This window comes from Notolepis coatsorum (assembly GCF_963971535.1).
Source record: "Notolepis coatsorum genome assembly, chromosome: 6".
Classification (NCBI taxonomy): domain Eukaryota; kingdom Metazoa; phylum Chordata; class Actinopteri; order Aulopiformes; family Paralepididae; genus Notolepis; species Notolepis coatsorum.
The window spans coordinates 130467965-130494585 of NC_140170.1; the positions used below are offsets into that span (position 1 = coordinate 130467965).

Consider the following 26621-nt stretch of genomic DNA (forward strand, 5'->3'; position numbering starts at 1 on the left):
CCCAGGAGCAGCTTGTTCAGCTTGTTTAGACACACCCATCTCATTAATAAACATTACTGGGGAAATAAAATTTTATTGGTAGGGGGTGTGGGTAAGAATATCCACATACGAATCCTGATTCTATCTTTTTAAATCGATTCACAAATTTTGTTAGAAATGTTTATGAGATTTCTTTCTTTGAGACCTATTAAGTCAGTCAAATAAGAATGTCGAGAATGACCACAATAATTGAAAATCGAATCGAATTGTGAGATTCCCAAATTACTGGACTTCTATTACTTGGTATCACTGTTCTGTTGAAACAAGCCTTCTGTTACAAACTGGCCTGAGCATCAGGTCTTGGCTTAGACTATCGGTGTAGGTCTATAGGTATTTCTGCTTTCTGTTGGTCTGTGATGAACAGCTAATCTCTCTCTTTCTCTCTCTCCACCTCTGGCCCCTCCCTCCCTCCTCCCTCCCTCCCTCCCTCTCCTCCCCATTTCTCCCCTGCCTGCCTCTCTCCACCCTATCCACCCACCCTCCATATCTCCATTTTCTCTATCTCCTTCTCTCTCCCTTTCTCCATCTCCTCTCTCCCTTTCTCTATCTCCTTCTCTCTCCCTTTCTCTCCAACCAAACCCCTCCTTCTCTCCACCCCCCCCCCCCCATTACCTGTCCCCCCTCTCTCTCTCTCTCTCTCTCTCTCTCTCTCTCTCTCTCTCTCTCTCTCTCTCTCTCTCTCTCTCTCTCTCTCTCTCTCCTCTCTCTCTCTCTCTGTCATTTCCCTATTTCCTCTTTATCCATCACACCCTCCTTCCTCTCTCTTTCCCTCCATTCTCCAGGCCTGATCATCTCCCTTCAGCTGCTGAGGGGAGACATGGAGCAGGTGAGGAGGGAGAACCCACTCATCTTCAACAGAGGGGTGGCCATCACACGCAAACTGGGCTTCCCTGATGTCATCATGCCAGGTAACCAGTACCACACACACACACACACACACAATTTTTTTTTATCTCATTCATTCCATAAGAACGTAGAATACACATTTACAGAATTTTTTTTATATGGTCCATTTGCATGTTCTTGGTATCTGATTCTAGGGACATCTATGGATCTCAGGGAATGTATTCCCAGTGTCAGAAATACTGTGTCTGTTACTAGGCTTGAGTAAATTGTAATGAACCAAATGAGAATATCAATACATTTTTTTTTATCTTTGACTGTGAATAACACTATGCTCAAATTGACCAGACCTGAAAAATCTAAGCAAATTAATAGATGGAAGATGATTAAACAGAAGGTTTTGTAGATACAGTACTGAATTCTGCCATCCGGACACATGCAATTTGAAATATGATTATATAATATAGAATATCAGGCATAAAATGGTTATGCGATTAAAATGCGATTAATTAGATTAATTAATTACAAATCCTGTAATTAATTTGATAATTTTTTTTTAATCGCCTGACAGCACTAGTTATAATATACATTTTTTAAAGTAAACAAAGACAATTCTTAAAAAGAAAAAGTAAGAGGGCGGTTAGGTGGCGTAGCGGAGATTGCGTTCGTCACCAACCCCGGAGCTGTGAGCTGGATTCGAATCCAGCTCACAGCTCCGGGGTTGTCACCAGCTTGGCTGGCCGTTCACACTAATACAATTGGCTGTATTAGAGGGTGGGAGAAGCTGGCGGGGTGGGTCCGGGTCGTTGTAAACAGCGACTCCTACAGTTCGGTCGGGGCGCCTGCTAAGCGCGGATAGGACCTGAGTGGGATAGTGTGATCCTTCCACACGCTACGCCCTCTCAGGGAGGATCCGCGCTGCCAGGTGAAAAGAAGCGGTTGATTGGCTGGACGTGTGTCGGAGGAAGCACGTGATAGCCTCCACTCTCCCAGATGATCTGACTGTGGGGGGTAAGTGCGCAGCGACCAGGAAGGGGATTGGGAATTGGCATACGACTAACATTGGGATGGGAGAAAATCGTAGGAAAATGGAGGGGGAAAAAGATCAAAAAAAAAAAAAAAAAAGTAAGCCTCATCACCCCTGTTCTTGCCTCCCTTCATTGGCTCCCGGTGCACTAATTAATTGATTGATTGATTGATTGATTGATTGATTGATTGATTGATTGATTGATTGATTGAAAACTTTATTAACAGATTGCAGAATGGGTACAATACAGTACGGCTCAATACAAACAATTGTTAAGGGGATGCAGACCAGAAAAAGACTTTCGTCTTGTTTACATCAGGGTCCCCCATTTTCAATTCATCATGACATTTATGACATATTTATGATCATAAAACATTCGAGGGGGAAGAAACTGTACATTGGAGGGGGTTTGTTGGGTGGGTGGGTGGTGGTTTGGACATTTACCGGGGCCAGTTTAGAATTGCAGCCACCCGTAGGTGCTCATTGAGAGCGGTTTTGAAGGAGGGTAGGGATTCACATTATTTTATGGCTGTGGGTAGGGCGTTCCACATTGTTGTGGCATAATTGCGAAACGTGTTTAGTCCCTTGTTTGAGCCGAATCTGGGTTGAACATGATTTGTCGAACTCCCTCTGGTGTTGTGGTCGTGGAATTCACTGACCTTTGGGAAGTATTTCGACACGTATATGGGTATCTTAGTGGTGTAGTGATTCTTGTAGACCAGGCCCATTGCAAGTTGCTGTACTCTGTCGTCTACTCTAAGCCATCCTAGGTTGTCAAAATGGGCCAGGGTGAAGTGGGTTTTAGGAGTAAGGTCAAGCAGTAGTCTGACCAGTTTGTTTTGTGATGTTTGTAGTCTTGTTTTTAGGGCCTTTGAGGTGCTTTGGTACCATGAGGTGCAAGCATAGTCGTAGTACCCTTGAATGAGTGCTCCTGCCAGAGTCTTCAGGGTATTCTTGTTTACCAGAGAGGAGATCTGGTACAAGAATCTTGTTCGTTGGTTGACCTTTTTGATTACATTGGTTGCCATTTTGTCACAGGAAACCCAGGTAGGATGGAACCCAGGTAGGTAATTTCATCTTTCCTTGTGACAATATTGTCACCCACTGTAACAGAGAAGCCGTTGGCCTTTCTGAGTTTGTTATTTGATCCGAAGAGAATGGACTCTGTTTTACCCAGGTGTAATGATAGTTTGTTATCAGCGAGCCAGGTGCAGATTCTGCCAAGTTCAGAGCTGAGGGCTTTTTCAACCTGCAACTTGTCCCTGTTAGAGACCAGCAGGGCTGAGTCGTCCGCGAACAGGAACAAGTTGCAGTCACAAGCTGATGACATGTAATTTGCATAAATTAGGAACAGTAGCTGTCCTAGTATGCTTCCTTGTGGAACACCACAGCTCACTGGGAGGGGGGGGGGGGGGGCAGTGTACTGTTTACCTTCACCATATGTTCTCTCCCCTCCAGGTAGGATTGCATCCAGCTCACTGATGAACTATAAAACCAATTGATTTTATCTTGTCAATCAGAATGGAGTGATTGACAGTGTCGAAAGCCTTTTGGAGGTCTAGCATGACCATGCCGCAGTATTTGCCCGCGTCCACCTCTTGTTTGATGTGTGTCGTTCAAATAGAGAAGGCATGTGTCAGTGGAGTGGGATGTTCTGAAGCCAGATTGGAATTCGTAGATTAGCTTTTTTTCCGCAAAGGTACTTTTCGACCTGTTCGTAGACAATTTCTTCCATAACTTTCGAGATGGAGGTAAGAATAGAAACAGGGCGGTAGTTGCCTGGGTCTAATTGGCTGCCTTTTTGTGCAGGGGGGTCACTCTTGCAATTTTGAAGTCTTTGGGGACGTATCCCTGTTTTATGGAGAGGTTTATTATGTGGGTGATGACTGGGGTGATGGTGGCTGCTGAGTCTTCAAGAATTCAAGTTTCTCTTATTAGTTTATAAAGCTCTTAACACTTTGAGTGCCAGCAGGGGGCGCACGATTTATCGCTTTAATGCCAGCCGTTTGAGACTGATTTTCCGATATTTCATGATTTTCGTGGAGCTATTTCTATATTCTATATTATGGCTATGTGTCTAATACGCCCGTCGCTTATCAATGACTTGCTTGCAGTCAACATGTACGAAACGGATTGTTTTTTCATCTGTACATTTCCGTTTTATACCGTTTTGAAAAACTAACGTTTTTGGAAATTTCCAGAAAATAAAAAATATTCTGTGATAATCACCCTTTAGTGGAATACACAAAACACGTCATTTTTCGGCCTATTTATGAATCGTTTTCAAATAAACGCTAGATTATCCATAGTATATGTGTACTTATGCACGCTAGAGAAGCGGGCTGAAAAATCGATTATCTATTTCCTGGGCAGCACACACACACACATGCACATATAGGGGACACGTTGAGATATATGTGAAAAAAAAATCTGATTACCCCAAGACTGGTAAAATAGATTCCTTACCTCACATCAGATGTTCTCCAAAAAGATTATTATAATTCCTGATCGCCATTCCAAATATTGATCGCGTTTATTGATCCAACGCTGGGTACTCAAAACACATAATCCACGCTGTTCTGAGGGTCGGCGATGACTGCAATAGGCTCGGGTTACATGCCTGAGAAGTAAAATGTGGATTCCGGATTTTTCTTTTCTCATATATTTTCATTGAGTCCAATCCAATGCGTGCATTACCATCCGGGAGACAATAGGGGGCTGTATTTTCCCTGTTCGAGCTCAGAGACAGTCCCAATGGTAACGTGAGGCAAGATTGATGAAAAATTTATGGAAATCGCTAATAAAAGAAATTACGCTTAAATAACGAGATTTCTCGTCCTTGACACTCAACGCATGGCATGAACTAACAAGATTTCTCATGGCTGGCACTCAAAGTGTTACCTAGCAGACCTCCTCACCCCCTAACAACGTCAGGGCCCTCAGATCTGCTGATAAGGGTCTCCTAACCACCTGTAGGTCCAACTTCCTGTTTTGCTGTCGCAGCCCCTGACCTCTGGAACAGCATCCCCACGTCCATCAAATCTGCCCCCTCTATTGAGTCTTTTAAATCTAAGCTAAAAAAAAAAACTATATTCCTTAGCCTTCCATGACTCACTCTGACTCTTGCCTTGTTTGTTTTGACCTGTTTCTTTGTTTGTCTGTTGGTTGTTTATTTTCTGTTTATTTATACTTTAGGAGTACTTTCTTATTTTTTTTAGCTACGTGACCCACTGTGAAGCACTTTGGTTGACAAGTGTCATGTTTAAATGTGCTTTACAAATACATTTGATTGATTGAAGCCTCTCCCAGGAGGATGGTCAAATATGTTTGCTCATTAGTAAATGGGCTAACTGTTAGGGTTTGAAACCGACCTCAAACGCACGGCACAGACAGGTAGTTCAGAGTTAGCCAAATACTAGGGCGTATTTATTTTCAGAGTCAAAAAGAAGCAAGTAACAATCTTGAAACAAAGGGAGACTGCCTTCAGCAGAGTTATCTGCGGCTCTGCAGATCCTCTTGGTGTTCGAGGTGGGGAAACGGTGTTGACGCCGAAGCGGCTCTGCAGATACTCCCAGCTTCAACTCGAGGTGGAAAAGAGAGAGAGAGATCAATAACAGTCCACATCACACAGAGGCAGTGCGGTCTCCTCCTCCCTTAGCTGAGTCCAGAACAAACAAAACGATATCTTCAGTGTTCACCACAACACACAATTTAGCTGAGGGTCAGTGCAAAACAAAAACGATAATCTTCAGTGTCTCTTCTAAACACACACCCCAGCTGAGTCCAGTGCAAGCAAAATGATAATCTTCAGTGTCTCCTTTAACACACAACTTAGCTGAGTCAAGTGTAAGCAAAAATAGAACTCTTCAGTGTTCTTCAAAACACACAAAACAGAATAGTCCAAAATGGGTTTGGTTCAAACTCACCAAAGCGGTAAACGAGGCGCAGCTCAAAACGGGGGGACAAGGTCTTCACCAGCGGCAATCCACAGATGTCCTGGAGGGAGAGTAGACGAGGCACAGCAACGGGGAACAACAGGCAGAAACAGAAGTATTCAAAACGACCCGACATCGATTGAAGGAAAGTCCCAGTATAAAAAGCCTCTGGGGCGCTAATAAAAAACTATGACAGGTGCGTGCTGGAATTTATACTTGCTCCAAAAGCGTGTGGCGGGGAATGCACCAATCAACACAGTACCTTAAAGGAGCGGAGCGTGTGGCGGGGAATGCACCAATCAACACAGTACCTTAAAGGAGCGGAGCGTGTGGCGGGGAATGAACCAATCCTCACACTATTAGGTAGGATATTTAGACTGGTATGGTCCTTTGAGTTAAAACAGTAGTGGGTAAAATGTCATAGTGTTTATCTCTTACATAACATTTGCTTACCCTTCTAAAGTTGATCATCGGCCGACGGCCAATGTGTTGAGCTGTCTCGGTTCAATTTCCTGGTTAGAATAATGTCTGCCCCTCTGATAGGTTGAAACCTGATCAGGTCATTCTAAATAAAAGCATGAGTCAATGTAGCGCCTCTGTACACCAAAGACACTACAGTACTGCTCCATTAGGGAAACAGCTAAAGAGTCACTGCTGACTGAGGTCTCCCAATAATGTCTCAGTGCTAAACACATACTCAGTGTTTCCCTTAGTGAAATGAAGTTAATGAACTCAATATCAAGATCATAGAATTAGATTGGATAGAAATGACATTCTCTGATCTGATGTCTAATGGAAATGTCCTTTTGCTTACCTAAGATGGCCGTCATCGAGTTTTTTTTGGAAATGGCTATTATTGATCAGTGGGCAAGGCAAGCTAATTCTTCTGGGCGCATTACAGATTTAGTTTTGTCTATGATAGAGATGGATTAAACATCGATAACATAACAGGCCAGTAGGAATCGCCTCGGTCCATTACCGAAGGCAAAAGCAACTCCTTCTCCCTGAAGTATTTAAGTTAATAACCTCTACTTATATTCAGACAGATCCATAACTAAACCATTATGAATGTTTAGCAGCACTATCTGCAGCTCAATGCTGTCGCAGGTAGTTTGTTATTTCAGTGCATAATAACTTGCCATGACATTAATGTTTATTCTCATAGTCACTTCAACAACAAGGTCATTCCCAATCTTGAACAGAAACGGGGCATAATTGTCAAATAATTATCCAACACTGGATGCATCTCCAGAGCAAAGTTACCAGACTGCTCACAAATATTGTAGTACACCAGAGTGAGAGAGAAAACAGTTCTTAAGTCACGACAATATGAGAGCCACCTTGAATTGACAAATAATTGATAATGAACAAGTATGTGTTCCTCATGCTTTCAGCAAATACATTGAGCAATGCCCTCTGTTCCATGTGTCCTTGATTACAGTAGTTTGGCTCAAAACTGCTGGAAACACAGGCCGGTTCACTAGACAGCACCATGGATCCGAGAATCCAGAACGGAACCGGTTCCAGAACCAGAACTAATTTAATGAAAATAAGCAGCTGGTGACTCCATACTGTATGTATCAGAGGAGACATGTACATCAGTTACAGAAGGGCAGCTGATTCTTGGCAGCCTGACATTGCTCAAGCAATCTATAAGGAGGCAGGGAAATGGGGCAGGCGAGAATACCAGGTAATGACAACTCTGTGATTTACAAGACATTATCCTTTATCTGTACACACACACACACACACACACACACACACACACACACACACACACACACACACACACACACACACACACACACACACACACACACACACACACACACACACACACACACACACACACACACACACATTTAGTCATTTAGCTGACGCTTTTATCCAAAACGACTTTCAAATTGTGAACAAGTCAGCAGGAGGGGTACATCTCAGTGTTAAACTTGAGTGTTGACTCTGAATGCATAGTAGTATAAGCATACAGTATAAGCATGATAGTAGTATAAGGACAGTAGCATAGTAGTAAGTTACATAATAGTAAAATACAGTAAGAAGGTTTTTTACACACACACACACACACACGCACACGCACGCACGCACACACACACACACACACACACACACACACACACACACACACACACACACACACACAACACACACACTTAGTACCCCCTGTCTAGCCAGAGGACAGTGATGGAGTGAGTGTTTAACTCTCATCTCGGTACATTAAGGTTGATATGTGCTCTGTGAGGACAATGTTAACATGATGAATGGTACAGAGCACACTGACACTGCTCATTATTCTTCTGTGACTTCCGTGTGTGTGTGTGTGTGTGTGTGTGTGTGTGTGTGTGTGTGTGTGTGTGTGTGTGTGTGTGTGTGTGTGTGTGTGTGTGTGTGTGTGTGTGTGTGTGTGTGTGTGTGTGTGTGTGTGTGTGTGTGTGTGTGTGTGTGTGTGTGTGTGTGTGTGTGTGTGTGTGTGTGTGTGTGTGTGTGTGTGTGTGTGTGTGTGTGTGTGTGTGTGTGTGTGTGTGTGTGTGTGTGTGTGTGTGTGTGTGTGTGTGTGTGTGTGTGTGCGTGAGTGTGTGTGTTGTAGAGTGGGTAAGTGTGATAGATGTATTACTCATTATCTCCACCAGGCGGTAGTAGCCTTGGGGGAATGTGTGTTTTGTTGTGTGTGTGTCTCTCTGTATGTGTGTCTATCTGGAGCTAACTACAAGGCTGTGGTGGATGAAACTGGCCACATCAGCTGACAGCAGGCCAGGGACGTGAATGCTGTCCATTGAAATACATATTCAGGAATGGTTACACCTTTTGAACGCTAAGGGGGCAATACTCCTGCCCTCTGGACAACATGGAAATGCCATAGTGAAAGAATAGCACTTGTTTTTCACATGTGTATATAATGTAAATATCTGTAAATGACAGCAGACATCTACTCTGACAGCAGACATCTACTCTGACACTCAGGCTTTATAATAGCAGAAGCAGACAGGGGCAGAGTGTTAGACTCTCCATAAACAGACCAGCAGGGTGTGTGAGTGATAGTGGCCAAGGTCATCAGACAGACACCAGTGAGCAGCGCTGTGGCAGTCTGGTCATCGCTTATAGGTGATGGGGCAGGGTAGAGAGAGAGAGAGAGAAACCGTTGCTATAGTGATGAGATAGGGTGGGTTGCTAGGGGCAGGCCACTTGTAGGGGAGATTTGGGTCGTAGGTGACAGGAGACGTAGATGCATTGCACGGTTGCTATGGGCTGTCAGCCGTTGCTAAGGACTATAGTTTATAGCTGGGAGTTCTTCCGGTTTGACTCAGACTAGGACACGAGGCTGACACGTAGGGATGTGGACAGAGAGCCTGCAATAGCTGGAGGGTGGGGGAGGGGCCTCCTCCACCCTCCTAGGCCATGAGGGCTAGCTTCGGCTAACAGGGAAGGCTTTTGGTTAACCACTAGGCCTCAACCACCATCGGACTAATAGCAGAAGAGACGGTAGAGATAATGAATTCAATATACTTTTCAAGGACCTTTCAGAACGGTTTCCATCTTGTACAGAGTATGTTTTTGGGAATAAACATAACGTTCCAAGGAAAGGTATCCTGTTTCCAGTGTGTCTTTAATTCTTTTGAGATGAATGCATCAACGGGGGAAGATATAGATATCGTGTTTCAGCTAGTACGATGAGAAAGAGATAAACACAACGCAGAAACTTTACGGAGCCACATGTGACGAGGTGATTACTGGCTGATAACACGAGAATCCATCAATAGTGAACCTATTGCCGTTGATAGGAAAAAATGTCATTCATTTTCATCATTGTCCGTTGAAATAATTCCTGCCCTCATATCTCATGAACTGTTTGTCATAGAGACTTATAGGAGGTATCAATGAAGATTTATTCCACCAAATAGTTTTGTACTAGATGTGGTCATTTGACACTCGCTGGTCAAATGGCGCTCGCCGAAGCACGCAATTGGTTGAGTGTGGTGGCGATCGAAAGGCGGCAAATGAAACGTTCAAACTGTGTATTGGTGAAAAATGCAACCCGAGCCGACAGACGAGAACAAAGTAACGTCACGCACGCGCATCCCGCGCATGGGCACGACGGCCCGTATGAGGGCCGTCGGAAGTTATGAGGTAAAGGTGTATTCCACCCAATAGTATAATAGTATGTAATAGTGTAATAGTGTTTAACTCAATCAGCGCCAGGGGTTGGGGCGGCAGGGGGCGCTAGAATGCCATCGCTTTAATCAATGGGGAGACTGCAAAATTTGCGAGTGCTTAAAATATATCTTATATTATAGCTATGGGTCTAATACACCCATCGATTGTCAGTGAGTTGCTTCCAGTCAACATGCACAAAACAGATTTTTTCATCCGTACATTTCCGTGTTATAACGTTTTGAATATGAGTATAGTTTTGGTGATTCTTAGTAATCCCAGGAAAAGACGCGATAATAGCGGTTTAGTGGAATACACTTATCACGCTGTAATTTTTCGCCTGATTATCGAATCGTGAAATCAACGCTCGATTATCATTATTATGTCTCCTCGTGCATACATGAAATGGCCCTCGTAGCAGGGCGCTCGCCCCCCCCCCCCCCCCCCCACCGCAGCCAACGGTAAAAAGCACAACACATTCCACAGACAGCTTCGATCGCGGTAAAAACCTGAGTTTCCTCGTGATTGGCGCTGAACGGTTGGCGAGTTAACCCGACTTTTCTCGTGACTGGCGCAGAATGAGTTAATAGTGTAATAACGTGTATTGTATTAGTGTGTAATAGTGTAATAGTGTAATAGCGTGTATTGTATTAGTGTGTAATAGTGTCATAGTAGGGGTGTAACGATGCATCGATTAATCGAAATGCATCGATTCTAATGTGTTCGATTCGATGCATCGATTTGAATATGTTAGAATCGATTATAATAGAAATTAATCGAAATAAAAAAATTTAAAAGAAATCTTATCTTTTTTTTATGTTTTTTTTTTGTGTATTGTTTTTATTGACCTAGTCCATTCATGCTGAGTGAGGCCCCGTTTAGACGGAAACGCTAGCAGGTGAATCCGCAAAAATATTTTTGCGGATGTGCCTTTCGTTTATACGGAAACAGCGTTTTTACGGGGTGAAACCGCAAATAAGTGAGACTACCTTCCAGGGTGGAATTCCTAGAAACGCAAAAGCTTTGCGATCTCGTCTAAACTATCAAAACGTATAAATCTGATAAAACGATGACGAAAGGTTTGTCACGGCTCTGGTCGCGCGTACTGCTTACGTCACAGGTAGCAGGTATGCGCCAGTAGCCGAGACGTAAACAAAGCAAGTATGTCTGACATATATCAACGGAGATCACCTGAAGGCTACATTGGCAGTACTTTTAACCCTTTCACTGCCACACGACAGAAGGTTACCCCTTTACTATCACACAACCGGCTGTCGTGTGGCAGTGAAAGGGTTAAATAATACACAAGAATCTGTCCCGCGGCGTGAATGAACCCACTGTCTGTGAGTGACTCTGCTTTGGTGCAATCACATTCCCCATCCACAGTCTGCGAATCAGAGGCAGAGTAGGGCGGGTCTTCACAGCACGTCATGTGACATATGCGCCAATTGTGTGACAGCGGGTCTCCGTCGTTACAGCGTCGTCTGCACGGAGAATTCCACTCCAAAACGCTCGTCTAAACGTAAAATTAAAAGTGAAACCGCAAGATGACTTTTGCGGTTTCTGTTCACAAAACGCTCGTCTAAACGGGGCCTGAATCTGTTCCCCCAGCCACATTTGTGTATTCAATTTTTTTTGGGGAATTAACTGATAGACAATTTATCGAAAATTTTTCGAAAATTAATCGAATCGAATCGTGGTCAAATTAAGAGATTTCATGATGCATTGAATCGTTGCCTGAATAATCGTAATCGAATCGAATCGTTGTGAGGTCGAATCGTTACACCCCTATGTCATAGTGTTTAATAGTGTAATAGCGTGTATTGTATTAGTGTGTAATAGTGTCATAGTGTTTAATAGTGTAATAGCGTGTATTGTATTAGTGTGTAATAGTGTCATAGTGTTTAATAGTGTAATAGCATGTATTGTATTAGTGTGTAATAGTGTCATAGTGTTTAATAGTGTAATAGCGTGTATTGTATTAGTGTGTAATAGTGTAATAGTGTTTAATAGTGTAATAGCGTGTATTGTATTAGTGTGTAATAGTGTAATAGGGTTTAATAGTGTAATAGCGTGTATTGTATTAGTGTGTAATAGTGTTTAATAGTGTAATAGCGTAGGGGCGGCTAAGTGACGCAGTGGGCAAGGCGCTCGCCACTAGTGCAGGAGATGCTGGGTTTGAGCCCAGCTCTCGGCATTGCTACCAGCTTGGCTGGTTGTTCATACTAACACAATTGGCAGTGTTAGGGGTGGGAAAGCTGGTGGGTGGGTCCTGGTCATTGTAAACAGCGACTCCTACAGTCAGGCATGCAGTGGTGGTCAAACGCGGTTAAACGCCGTTTAGGCTACGTCACTGAGGCAGAAGTATGCACAATCGCGCACAGATGTGTACGCACGTGTACGCGCAGTCGCGCACACAATAATGCGCTCTACCCATTCGTTGTGACTAAGTACCCGGCCGGCGGCCACCGTTTTACATAACAAAAAGCGCAGGTAGACTAGGTGTCTGGGTGTTGGCTATCTGAATGCATCTCCCCCTTCATTCTGTGTGACGGCAGTGGAGGTGAATACTAATGTGGCTCAGAATTCGTGATGGGGGTCTACCTGCTTATGAATCAAGCGTCTGCCGTGCTGCGCGCCAGCTTTCCAATTGCTCTCGCAATTCTCTATTCACACAAATAGAGAGCAAGAAGAGCGTGTATGATAGAAAGATTGCACGCGCGTATATGCGCTTGTGTGTGTGTGTGCGTGTGTGTGTGTGCGTGCGTGTGTGTGTGTGTGTGTATACCTGCGCGCGCGAGTGGGTGTGAGCGCACCACAAGGTTCATCACCAAACCTTCCTTGCTGTGCACTAGGAGTCATGAACACACAAACTTCAAGTAAACACAAGTTGTCTGATTATTTTAAGTTTGCTTTTGTGTTTGTGTGTAAAACTATTTCTTTAATTGAATTAACTTAAACTAAAAGTAAATACAAACTAAATTAACAATGTAACTTACATTGTTAATTTAGTTTGTATTTACTTTTCTAGTTTAAGTTGATTCAATTAAAGAAATTGTAACTACTATTACATTTAAAACATTGTTTGTTTTTCAACCATATCTGTTGACAATATAATTTCTTTATATATTGAAGGCTATATCCTGCTACCTTTTTCAGCTTCTCTATTTCAAGGCAATAAAAAATTAAATAAAAAAGAATCTGTGCGCATGCACGTGCATGGGGCGTTTGGCCTACTATCATATTACGACTGCACCACTGCCTACAGTTCGGTCGGGGCGCCTGCTCAGCGAGGAAAGGATCTAATCCTTCCACACGTTACACCCTCTCAGTGAGAGTCCGCGCTGCCAGGTGAAAAGAAGCGGTTGATTGGCTACGCATGTGTCGGAGTAAACATGTGATAGCCTCTACTCTCCCAGACCGACCGTAGGGGGTAGGTGCGCAGTGACCAGGAAGGGGATTGGGAATTGGCATAACGACTAACATTGGGATGGGAGAAAAACTGAGGAAAAAGGAGGGGGAAAAAGATTTTAAAAATAAAAAAATTGTGTTATAGCTTGTATTGTATTAGTGTGTAATAGTGTTTAATAGTGTAATAGCGTGTATTGTATTAGTGTGTAATAGTGTTTAATAGTGTAATAGCGTGTATTGTATTAGTTTGTAATAGTGTTTAATAGTGTAATAGCGTGTATTGTATTAGTGTGTAATAGTGTAATAGTGTAATAACGTGTATTGTATTAGTGTGTAATAGTGGCATAGTGTTTAATAGTGTAATAGCGTGTATTGTATTAGTGTGTAATAGTGTAATAGTGTTTAATAGTGTAATAGCGTGTATTGTATTAGTGTGTAATAGTGTCATAGTGTTTAATAGTGTAATAGCGTGTATTGTATTAGTGTGTAATAGTGTCGTGGGCTACGTTTAGACTGCAGGCAAATGTGACCCAAATCAGATAATTTTTGCTCATAATGTGAATCACAAATCACATGGCATCTGATTATTTTCAATTATGATTTGGGCCACTTTCACTATATGTGGTCCTAAATCAGATACAGGTCTGATCTTTGCAATGCAACCTCAGTCTGATCAGTCAATTCAGAATTCATGGGACATTCGTCACAATTCTGCGCTGACGGAAGTCACTCTGTGAGGCCATTCTTGTCACGATCCCACCTCCCCTGGCTCAGAATCACCATCCACACACACCTCCATACAAAAGTAGCAGCCATTGCTCCATGAAAAAGCCATAATTAGAAATGTGTCTCTCAGGCGCCCCAGTGGCGAACCACTGCACGGCCGACCCGGGTTCGATTCCCGTACCCGTCGTTATTTGCCAAATGTCTTCCCCCCACTCTGTCTCCCATTCCTCCTCTCTCTATCTCTCTACTGGACTGCCCAGTAGTAAAAAGCGAAAAAAAAGTATGTCTCTCTTTCTCCTCATCCTTGTCATCTTCTCCTAAACAATTATCTGGCTTCCGCTGCACATCAAAATGAATGAAACTGTAACCGTTGACTTCAGGGGCCTCCTTGTTTACTTTCATACAGCAGTGTGCTGCATGTGACGTCTTTGTTATTGTTCTTTTGAGCATGTGGGACCGTGACCAGTTTGCACTGGAATCTGATATTGGCCACATTTAAAGCATATATTGTCAATAAGAAAATCTGATCAGAGCAATGAATCATAATAGCACTAAGGCTTGCAGTGTGAATGTAGCCTAATACTGTGTAATAGTGTAATAGTTTGTAATAGTGTAATAGTTTGTAATAGTAAGACTGAGTCACAAAAGTGAGATCAAGCTAGTGTTGAGGTCATTGCTCAAAAAAGTAATGTATTACATATTACTTGTTACTTCTCACAAAAGTAACACATATTACTTTACACATTACCCCTTTACACATGTATCTATAATGTGTCATTCAGTGTGTGGATTTGAACAAGCTGTAGGATTGAGGCGTAACGTACTATAGTCTCACTCTCTCTCTTTCTCTCTAATCAATGTATACTCTCTCACTCAAATGCGCAATTGGAGGGGCGGCTAAGTGGCGCAGTGGGCAAGGTGCTCGCCACTGATGCAGGAGATGCTGGGTTCGAGCCCAGCTCTCGGCATTGCTACCAGCTTGGCTGGTCGTTCATACTAACACAATTGGCAGTGTTAGGGGCGGAAAGCTGGTGGGTGGGGATCGGACGTTGTGGACAGCGACTCCTACAGGTCGGTTGGTGCGCCTGCGCAGCAGAATCAGGAAGCAATGTCCCTCTCACGCAGACCCTCGCCGCTGAGAGATCGCGCTGTGCAGGTGAAAAGATGCGACGGCTGCCTCCTCGTGTACCGGAGGGGACACATGATGCAAGGCTTCGTCCACATTGCAGCCGGCCTGTAGGAGGCATGGCCTAACAGCGTTCGAGACAGGGGAGGGTAGAATTGGATAATACGAAATTGGGATGGGAGAAAAATTTTAAATGGGAGAAAAAAGTAGATAAAAAAAATTATTCGCAATTGGAGCAAGTGGTAAGCCAGAAGTTGGTTGCAATTGAAGGAGTGTTTCCCCTGAAAAAGAATTCAGCAGCAGTGCTGTGCCCCCCCGGATTTTTTTTATTTGTTTTACATTTTAAAGTTAAATGCATCAATCTGGTGCACTTTGAGAGCAAAATAAAGAGGCTAGATCTATGATGAACGTTGTGCTCAAAACACAAAATCGACTAGACTGCAGTGCTTTCTCGACCGCTCTTGAAATAAAATTCGGAGTCCTCTTTGTCCGAGACCGAGTCAAAGCAGAGTAAAAATGCAGTCAAGTCCGATACGAGACCAAAACCTTCAAAATGTAAGACTGGTGTCAAGTACCACAACACTGCCTGAGTCGCCTGCCTGCAGAGGGCAGTAGATCAAACTCTGCGTACAGAGGATGATTGTAGTTGTCAAGAATACTATTGGTCTTCCTGATAACAGATGATCACAGGTATTTTGTGTACCAGTGAGCCGAGCCCTGCTGTACTGTAAAACGTCTGTAGAACAAAAACATCATAGTTTTGCCAACGTTAAAATTATTCAGTTTACACAGGGGGAAAAAACCTAACTTGTTGTTAAAAAGTCCATTAAAGTCCACTAATTCAAAAGAAGCTTCACTCCAAGCAGGTGTGGTTCAATGGTATTCAATGCTGATCAATAAGCAGTAGCCAGCCTGTCATCGGTTTTGGAGCCCTCAAGGTGTCTCAGTGTGTCCAGTGTGACAGAGTCCATTCTCTTCGGAACAGAGTCCATTCTCTTCGGTTCAAATAACAAACTCAGCAAGACCGACGGCTTCTCAGTTACAGTGGGTGACAATATTGCCACAAGGAAAGATGAAATTACATACCTAGGTTCCATCCTAGAGGCAAATCTTTCCTGTGACAAAATGGCATCCAATGTAATAAAAAAAAGTCAACCAACGAGCTAGATTCTTGTACCGGATCTCCTCTCTGGTAAACAAGAATACCCTGAAGACTCTGGCAGGAGCACTCATTCAAGGGTACTACGACTATGCTTGCACCTCATGGTACCAAAGCACCTCAAAAGCGCTAAAAACTAAATTACAAACATCACAAAACAAACTGGTCAGACTACTACTTGACCTTGCTCCTAGAACCCACCTCACCCCTGCCCACTTTGACAACCTAGGATGGCTTAGAGTACAGCAACTTGCAATGGGCCTGGTCTACAAGATGCACTACACAACTAAGGTACCCATGTACATGTCAAATTACTTCCCAAATGTCAGTGAATACCACGACCACAACACCAGAGGGAGCTCCACAAATCATGTTAAACCCAGATTCGGCTCAAACAAGGGACAAAACACGTTTTGCAATTATGCCACATCAATGTGGAACGCCCTACTGTAAAGGAATGTGAATCACTACCCACTTTCAAAACCACTCTCAAAGTGTGATAACTGGGGTCTGGAGCACAGCCCAATTGCTGAATACACGAGAAGAGATAGGAGCGGTTTCAAGGGTGTTTAATGTCAATTGAGCAACACAGGAATTGGGGGGAAATAGAACAGGGTTATGTTCTGTCTTGTGGCAGCCGCGGCGGCAGTGAGCGAGCAAGCGGTCCTGGTGCTTGTCTTGGGAGCTGCTGGGTTGCAGCGGGAGAACAAGTGTTCCTCTTCGGGAACATGTGACGTCCAGGCAGGGACGGCGGTCCTTTGGGGCACAGGAGAGAAACGGGTTAGAGCAAGCAAATACACGGTTGGTATCTAGCAGCAGAGCTTTCGGCAGAGACGTCGTACCTGGGCAGTGGTAATTAATACCACGACAGCTTCTGGTCAGCGTCGAGGTGTAGAAATAGTCCCCCCATCAGGGAAGGATTGAGTGCAGCTGTGGAGAGTGGGGTGCTTGACCGCGTGTGAATTAGGGGGATGGAATACAGCTGGGCGTATGAGGGTGAAGGAAGGGAGAAAGAGAGGATGAGGAGGAGTGCGCAGTGGATGGAGAGGGGGATGAAGAGGAGCGTGTGGAGGACGTGAGGGGAAAAGGAGGGGGAGTGAAGTAGGCCCGTGCTGTGATTATGACACAAAGAGCACCTACGGGAGACTGCAATACGAAACTGGCCCCTGTAAATGTCCTAACCCAACCCCCTCCAATGTACAGTAAATGTCCTATTAAACCCAATAATACACGATACCCTCTTATTGGGCCCAAGTAAGGTTTCGTGGATAATCCAATGTACAGTTACCCCACCCCGCCTACCCAACCTCCTCCAATGTACTGTTTCTTCGTCAAATGTATATACTCTCTTTTTTAGACTCCTTTTGTATCACAAACAGTACTGTATTTGTAAATCTGGTATGTCATAAATGTATAGATGTAGCAGTACTGTCTATCTGTATGTCATGTACGTCATATATGTTAAGATGAATTGAACATGGGGGACCCTGATGTAAACAAGATGAAAGTCTTTCTCTGGTCTGCATCCCCTTAACAATTGTGTGTATTGAGCTGTACTGTATTGTACCCATTCTGCAATCTGTTAATAAAATGTTCAATCAATCAATCAATCAATCAATCAATCAATCAACCAGTACAAGATAACAGTGTCAAAGTGGCACCACTCGATGCTCTATAAACAAACTATAAGGGGTTCAACCTACTCTCAACATGACCAACATGATCAAAATCTAACTATAAAGTAAGGAATCTCTGTGTCTTCATATATCTCGAGAACCATTCATCCGAACAAATTCACATTTGGTGTATTGCTGAGGGCCCAAATAAGTATAGTGTTGAATGTGAAAACACTTGAAAATGCTGCAAATAGTAATACCATTGTTCTCGACAATGTTGCAGCACTTCCGGGGGCCAAGCAATTGTCCAGTTCCAAACTGGCACGCATTCCCGAGTGGCCATGTTTGGAATGGGCACTGATTTTTATTTTATAACTGGTGATGTGAGCGCCACTCGTCTGTAGTAATTTGGAACCTTTGGAGTTCTGTTATTGCAAGTGGTACAACTATGGCCTGAATTCTAGGAACGTTATGTTGTGTAAGTACAGTTACTCCCTAAAACAAGCCAGAGTCACGCCCCTCATAAAAAACCTAACCCTGAACCCCACCGTCATAGGCAACTATCGTCCTGTCTCTCTTCTCTCCTTCCTTTCTAAAACACTTGAACGTGCTGTATCCAACCAACTTACTGCTTATCTCTTACAGAATGACCTCCTAGACCCTAATCAGTCTGGCTTCCGGACTGGCCACTCCACAGAAACGGCCCTCATTGCTGTCACAGAGGCACTTCACTTAGCAAAAGCGAAAGGCCTCTCCTCTGTCCTGATTCTCCTAGATCTATCTGCAGCCTTCGACACAGTCAACCATCAGATCCTCCTCGCGGCCCTCACAGGAATGGGAGTGGCTGGCTCTGCGCTGACATGGCTGACATCATACCTCAATGACCGCTCCTACCAAGTGTCATGGAGAGGGACCCTGTCGGCCACCCGCCCCCTGCGGACGGGTGTCCCCCAGGGCTCGGTCCTAGGACCCCTTCTCTTCTCCCTCTACAGTAAATCACTGGGTAACATTATCACGTCTCATGGCTTCTCGTATCATTGTTATGCCGATGATACTCAACTCTTCCTCTCCTTCCCTCCCTCAGATATCCACATCTCTGAGCGGATCTCGGCCTGTCTGTCTGACATCTCCGCCTGGATGACGACCAACCACCTCAAACTGAACCTAAGCAAAACAGAATTGCTCCACCTGCCGGCCAAATCCTCCCCCCTGACCGACCTTTCCATCACAGTCGAGAATGCAGCTGTGACCGCATCCCCGACCGCCAAGAACCTTGGTGTTGTCCTCGACGACCAGTTGAACTTCTCTGCTCACATCGCAGCGACAACCAGAACCTGCAGATTCCTCCTGAGCAACGTCAGTAGGATCCGCCCCTTCCTGACAAAAGAAGCCACCCAACTCCTCGTCCAATCAACAGTCATCTCCCACCTCGACTACAGCAACGCACTGCTCGCTGGCCTCCCGGCCACTGCCACCAAGCCTCTTCAACTAATTCAGAACGCAGCTCTCTCAAACCTACCGAAGTCAGCCCATGTCACCCCATTTCTTAGGGACCTGCACTGGCTCCCCATTGCTGCACGTATCCGCTTCAAGGCCCTCGACCTAGCATACCGTGCGGCAAAGGGAACCGCTCCCGCCTACCACCGGTCAATGGTCTCTAACTACACACCCTCAAGACCCCTACGCTCTGCATCTTCTGGCCGCCTCAGACCTACTCCTATCCAAGCCCCGGGAGGGTCATCAAAGAGATGCCGCCTATTCTCAGTCCTTGCCCCACAATGGTGGAATGAACTACCCACCCCAGTTAGGACAGCCTAAACCCGTCCAATCTTCCTCCGTCGACTTAAGACGCACTTCTTCAACCATTATCTGAAATAATAATATAAAGAAAATAAAAAATTAAATCTAACCCTAACTAACCTTACTGTCATGCACTTGTCCTAATAAACTAACCTACACTGTAACACACAACACTTTGATGAACATTGTTACTCAGCTGATGTACCCTTCCTGATGACTTGTCGTAAAGAACTTATAAGTCGCTTTGGATAAAAGCGTCAGCTAAATGACTAAATGTAAAAAATGTAAATGTGTAAGTGATTGTGAGAGTTATGTGATGGAAGACCTCACTGAGCTAGTCATAACGTCTTCTCAGCAGTGTTCCACTATGTTGTCAGGCCCTGGGCTCTTATTTACTGTTGTTTTGTGAAACAGAAACACCTCAGACGCCTTTCCTGCAAAATTTCGGTACTAATATCATGATTATCAAATCTAAGATCAAATGTATCAGCTAGCTCTCTGTCGGAGTGACAACCTTCCAAGGAGATTCACAGATTCTCTATTCACAGCACTCACACACATAATGTGTATCTTGTCTTTATCCTGTCTTTATGTGTAACTTCCAGGAATATATCCATAAAATACTGTACCTGACATGTACTCTGCCCTTCTCTGTGTGTGTGTGTGTGTGTGTGTGTGTGTGTGTGTGTGTGTGTGTGTGTGTGTGTGTGTGTGTGTGTGTGTGTGTGTGTGTGTGTGTGTGTGTGTGTGTGTGTGTGTGTGTGTGTGTGTGTGTGTGTGTGTGTGTGTGTGTGTGTGTGTGTGTGTGTGTGTGTGTGTGTGTGTGTGTGTGTGTGTGTGTGTGTGTGTGCGCGTGCGTGCGTGCGTGTCCATCCCCTTCAGGTGACATCCGTAACGACCTGTACCTGACCTTGGAGCGAGGGGACTTTGAGAGAGGAGGGAAGAGTGTCCAGAAGAACATAGAAGTCACTGTGTATGTGCTGTACGCTGATGGAGAGATCCTCAAGGTAAGAAGCTGCTGTGGGCGACAGTGGCTCAGGAGGTAGAGCAGTCGTCTGGTCCGATTCCCACTCCTCCCCGGTAAGCACGTCGAAGTGTCCTTGAGCAAGACACTTAACCCCTAATTGCTCCCGATGAACAGGTTGGCACCTTGCATGGTTGCCTCCGCCGTCGGTGTGTGAATGTGTGAGTTAATGGGTAAAAATGGGAGGAACAAATTGTAAAGCGCTTTGGATTTACCATTTACCATTTACCATTTACTGTACCACACTACACACCAAGGCTGCTGCTACATGTACTGAACCAAGGCTGTGTTCAGTTCAGAAGCTGCTCCTACTGTACATGTAAATACTGTACAGTACCAAGGCTGAGTTCAGTTCAGTTTGAGGTACAGGAGGAGGACATTGGACATCATGCACCAACGGACTTACGAGAAAAGTTACGATGACCAAATTTCATCGTACCAAATTCATCACTTACGACCTTTTCGGGCAGATTTTGGAATGCACTAACGGTTCCTTCTCTGGGATTTGCTCGTAGCTATAAGAGCAGGATTTACTAGCGCTGAAGAGCAGTCGTAAGTCAGACACACTGGTGTGTGCCGTGTTCTTAAGGCCTTTATTTGGGAGAAATCATGGTGATTGCATTCAGTCGATTCTACAGATAATTATAATAATAATAAATACGACAATTTAATTTGTCTCATTAAAAAGGACATTTACATCGTCATTGCTCGCACCAAAAGGACGCACACTTTTCTCTTCTTCGTGTTCTCTTCAACCACTTCTGCGTTGGCTCCTCTGACCACCAGACTGACTCCCAACCAGCTCCCCCTAGTGTCAGTCCTCCTACAAGGAAAATCTCTGCAGAGTTCTACAAGACATGTTCAAGTGTCTACACAAAGTAATTTGCAATGTATTATACTTTATACTTATAGCACATGCATGAGTCTGGTCTATTTTGAAAGGTAACATTCTGAAGTATCTTACATAATAAAGAAAAATCGCTTCAAGTGCTAATGAAATAGAGTAACAGAGGTTTAAACACACTGAAGTGAAAGTTTTGTGTACTCACATTTATTTTTACTGGTTGCCAGATGCCTGTTTTTTAGTTCCAGCTGAGAGGTAGGAACTGGAAAACATAATGGTTGCATAGCCTGAAGTCTTATGTAGTACAGGTCCAAAGTAAAACAAAAAATCCAAAGGTTTTTTAAATGTGTGTACCAGTAAAAACTTGGCATGATTATCCAAAATGGCCACCCGCTACCATTCATTTCGATGCTCTAGTCCAGCGGTTCTCAAACTACGGGTCGCGACCCAAAGCGCATTGGCAAGTTACAAAAATAAATATCTATAATTATTTTGGCTAAATATGCCTCGTTTTATAAATGTGTATTGATAACATAGTGCTGTAATAAAAATGTTCTAATAAATATGCATGATCAAGTTCAACAATGTGTGCTTTTATTTTGATATACCTTAACCTCTTAAGCCTGAGCCCTATTTTCTGAAATTCTAAAAAATACATACCTAAGTAAATGGAAGATTGCTCCACTTCTACAAGGTCCAGGGCCCTCATTCATCAACGTGGACGTAGAATATGTTCTATTTCCACACGTAAGCACGGAATGTAGAACTAGTGTACGCACAGGGAAGTCGGGATTCATCACACGGTGCGTACGCAGGCTCTACGCTCCTCCGTAGAACTTTGTTCTACCGTCAATGCTCGTGCATGATTATCCATATATGGTCATGAAAGTGAGGAAACACCCCCCATGGGATGTGAAATAATGGACTGACCCGAGCGGTACTCTGAGAAACTCCACGGAGAATTCACTGCTGTCGAACCAAGAAGACACTATCGCGTATTATGGGATAAATAAAAGGCGGATTTGTAAACGGTGATGTCAGATATCAACGGCTCCCTAAGACCATTGCTGCAATTCTGCCTGGACAGCTAAAAATACTAATAAAGACCGTTTGTTGACCACTGTTTGGCGTTGGTTGTGTGTCATTATAACCGTGCTGTAATATGAATGCCTTTGTGTTCGATTGGCTATATGATTTTTAGAGGCATCTATTTTGTTGTCGGCTAATAAAGACCGCGCTGGAATATGACTGCCTTTTCCCGTGTTGTTTGATTAATACCCAGGGATTAAAGTTCTCCTCAATTTGATTCCAAATCGCGATGGATCTCCCGTCAATTTTCTACCTGCTGCATATGATTTCTAGAGGCATACTACAATCCATTTTGATGTCAGTATTGGGTAGCCTACATAAACAATAATACGAGAGCTATACAAGAACAATGAATCTTACTGCCATGTATGATGTAGCCTATACGCCATGTGTAGCCTGCCTATATGTGATCAATACAAACATGAACTTGAATTCCATCATGTCTGTGTGCGGGTCACTGCGGGAACTCACAAGGCTGTTGTCACAATGTAAATAAGAACGTGCACTGAAAAGTTACAGTATGTAGTTGGTTGATCATTTGTATGACAGTCAGTAAACCCTTGCAAAAAGTATCCGTTTTATTTAATGAATTGAAAACATTCAGCATCGCCTTCCTCCCGGCATCCAGCAATAACATGTATCAGGCAAATGCGCATCGCAACATTGACTGAGTGGAATCCCTTTCTATTCACATAACTGCATTTGTGATGGAGCTTTGACAGCTACAGTAACAGTCTATTGGTCGATCCATCTCCAATATCACGATGGACCGTGCCGCGGTGGCAAAGACCCGAGGGTGGAGAGGATCTTGAATGAATTCCATCATCATATATATATGTTGTGTGTCTGTCCACTATGTTTGTTACTTTGTTATTCCCCCCCCCCCCTATCTATGTAAAGCGACCTTGGGTCTCTTGAAAGGCGCTATATAAAATGAAGCTATTATTATTATTGTTATTATTATTATTATCATCACATCTGTGCGGGAGCTCACAAATAGACTGTTAGTCTCAGTGAAGTTTCAACGGAGGTCATCTATTCTAACCAACAAATTGAAGTAGAAAGCATTTCGTGACCAATCTTATTTGGAAACATGACACACAAAATAATTTGCTTTTTATTCGAAACAATATCTAATCGCGTTTGGAGGTTGGTGTTTTGCGTCTGCCCCCCGTGCCAAACAAGCAGGCCAACCTCTTGTTCGCGTGTGAGCCCGTTATAATTACACTACTGTCGCTATTTTACAATGAACTATAATGAATTACGGGTCATACAGAAGTTGAACACTAATGCACGGAAGCTTATTTCCGCCTTGAAACTAATGCAGGACTGAGGAGTGCTTATGCGTAGTAACGATATTCTACCACTGGGCGCGAGGTACGCCAGGTCCGACCTGTGCGTAGATGTAAGCACGGAGTCAAGTTCAAATCGAAATTGATGAATCCCACTCTTTGCTTAGAAATGATCGTACGCACAGGGTAAGCACAGATCTGTGCGTAGAACACGTTGATGAATGAGGGCCCAGGTTCTTGGTATCTAGGTACATCTATGGACCTCACGGAATGTATTCCCAGTGTCAGAAATAGTGTCTATTACTAGGCTTGCTTAAATAATGATGAAACAAAGAAGAATATGAATTATGATTTTTCTTTGCATCTTTGAAAAACGGCCACTGAGCTCGTTCAGTACCTTCTTGAGATCACATGTACAAAAAATCTAAGGGAATGAATAAAGGGAAGATGATTAAACAGAAGGTTTTGTAGATACAGTACTGAATTCTGCCATCTGGACTCATGCAATTTGAAATATTATTATAGAATATAGAATATCAGACCTATAAATTACCTTATTATAGCGATGTTGCACATCTATGGATCGGGCCAAATCTACTCGTTCCATGACATGATGACAATGAGTTCAATTTGGATTTAGTATCACCAGGCGTGCATGAAGAACTGAGAATGAAATCTACTGTAAATACAGTCAGCTTTTTATTTTTGCATCTGTTTGGAACGCGGATTGTTCCTAAATGTTCACAGAAGGGAGACAAACTAACTCCGCTTCAAACTATGCCAATAATGTTCAGTTTTGTGGTATATAATCCAGAGAAATAAGAGAAATAAAAAATAATAATCAGGAAGTCATTTGCTCCCAGAAAGCTGGAGAACCCTAGGAGATGTAGTTTTTCGAAATTTCAACGCTCATTGAAAGCCCTGACTAGGGGAGAGTGGGGTGAATAGTGCCACTTTTTACTTAAAGTGCCTTTAAAGCAAGGTGATTAAAGTAATGCCCCCAACTAAAATATGTACATATAGTTTAGGATGTTGTGCATCCCTGGGGACAATCACTTTGAATCTTAAATAAACTGTTTCAGAAATATAGCTTTAGAAAAAATAGTGGTTTTGTGGCACAACTTGCCCCCGGTGCGGGGTAAGTTGTGCCATTAGAGAGAATACACTGGGGTAATCTGTGCCATTGATAATTTTAAGTAAAACAGATCATTTTAATCTCAAAAGCGGTAAAAGCATCCTGCAGATCTTCATCTCCTTTCCAACCTGACGTATAGTCTTCCCCTGTTGCACCTCTTTCACTGCTCTTTCCAACTTCTCAAGAGGAGTTGAAACCCTGTCTGTCTTCCGTTTGTATATTTGCGTGGCATGATGGATTTTGGTCTAAAATTAAGAATATAACATCGTTTTAGTGACTACAGTGATCAAATGCAAGAATGCAATGTACAATAACAATCAAATACAATAAAGTAATATATATAGTTAATAATTATAAGTTGGGGCAACTTAACAAAGAGAATATCTGGCACAACTTAACCCAGGCCCTTTGGCACAAATCACCCCAAGCCTACCATTTTGAAAAAAATGCATCCCCCAGCTGTTTTGAGATAGCATCATGCTAACTGTATAGACTCATGGTGTAGCTTACTAAAGCACTAAAACACGTGTGAACTGTTTTCAAAGTTGTCTATAATTGTTCAAACACAGCAATCAAAAAACCTTGATCATACAAATTTAACTTTGAGGGCAAACATTATTTTTTTTAACTTAAATGTGCTTACCTCTCAAGCCAGGTGTCTCCCTTCTCTGCAGGTTGAGTGAAATGGATGTCTTCAAAAATATGTTGTCACATGACCAACTTCTTCTATGGTTTTCTAGATAACAGTGGTGGAACTACATGCCCCTTGGCACAAAGTACTCCACTCTCCCCTAAAGCAAAATGGCCGCTCAGATTTATTTCCGGTCAAAATTCGCGATCTATTGAATACAATTCCTAAACTCATATTTCATTAATAACACTTTAACCTATTGGTCAACAAACGTATTGCTGAAAATATACAATATGACTGCTGTTGTGATGGTTAGGATGTTTACTGTTTGATACATAAAAAAAATAAAAATTATATTATGTCATACAGTCTAGAGAGAATGATTTATGACGTGATGTAATTTGCGGTCCGGTACCAGACCGCACGGGTGGAAGAGGTTAATTCCACGTTGAAATTACGCGGTGTGCGGTCCCCAGAAGAAATCCTAAATAAAATGGGCTTGTGGTATAAAAAAGTTTGAGAACCCCTAGTTTAGTCAAAACAATAGACTTCTTCGTCTTCTTGTGTGTCACCTTCCCCCACACTGAGCAGACGCTCCTTGGCTACAATGGTGGTCAATCACTTTCACCATCAGCGGTGACTGGTCAGTTCAGGGATGTTCACAACCAGATGTGGTCACTCGTCCGAACGGCTGGTCAAACGACGCTCGCCGGATGTTTCGTCTTGTAACTCGAGAATGGAATCACGCAATAGGTTGAGT

General features: G+C 43.4%; 1 protein-coding gene across 1 annotated transcript in view; it reads left to right on the forward strand.

The window, feature by feature from the left end:
• LOC311229667 (dedicator of cytokinesis protein 3-like) overlaps window positions 1-26621 on the forward strand; it is a gene marked incomplete at both ends in the record, with an annotated part of 403980 nt that overhangs the window by 243823 nt on the left and 133536 nt on the right. Inside the window, 2 exon segments of the mRNA XM_084315742.1 lie at window positions 822-947; window positions 20729-20853. Coding sequence (XP_084171868.1) covers window positions 822-947; window positions 20729-20853 — 251 coding nt within the window.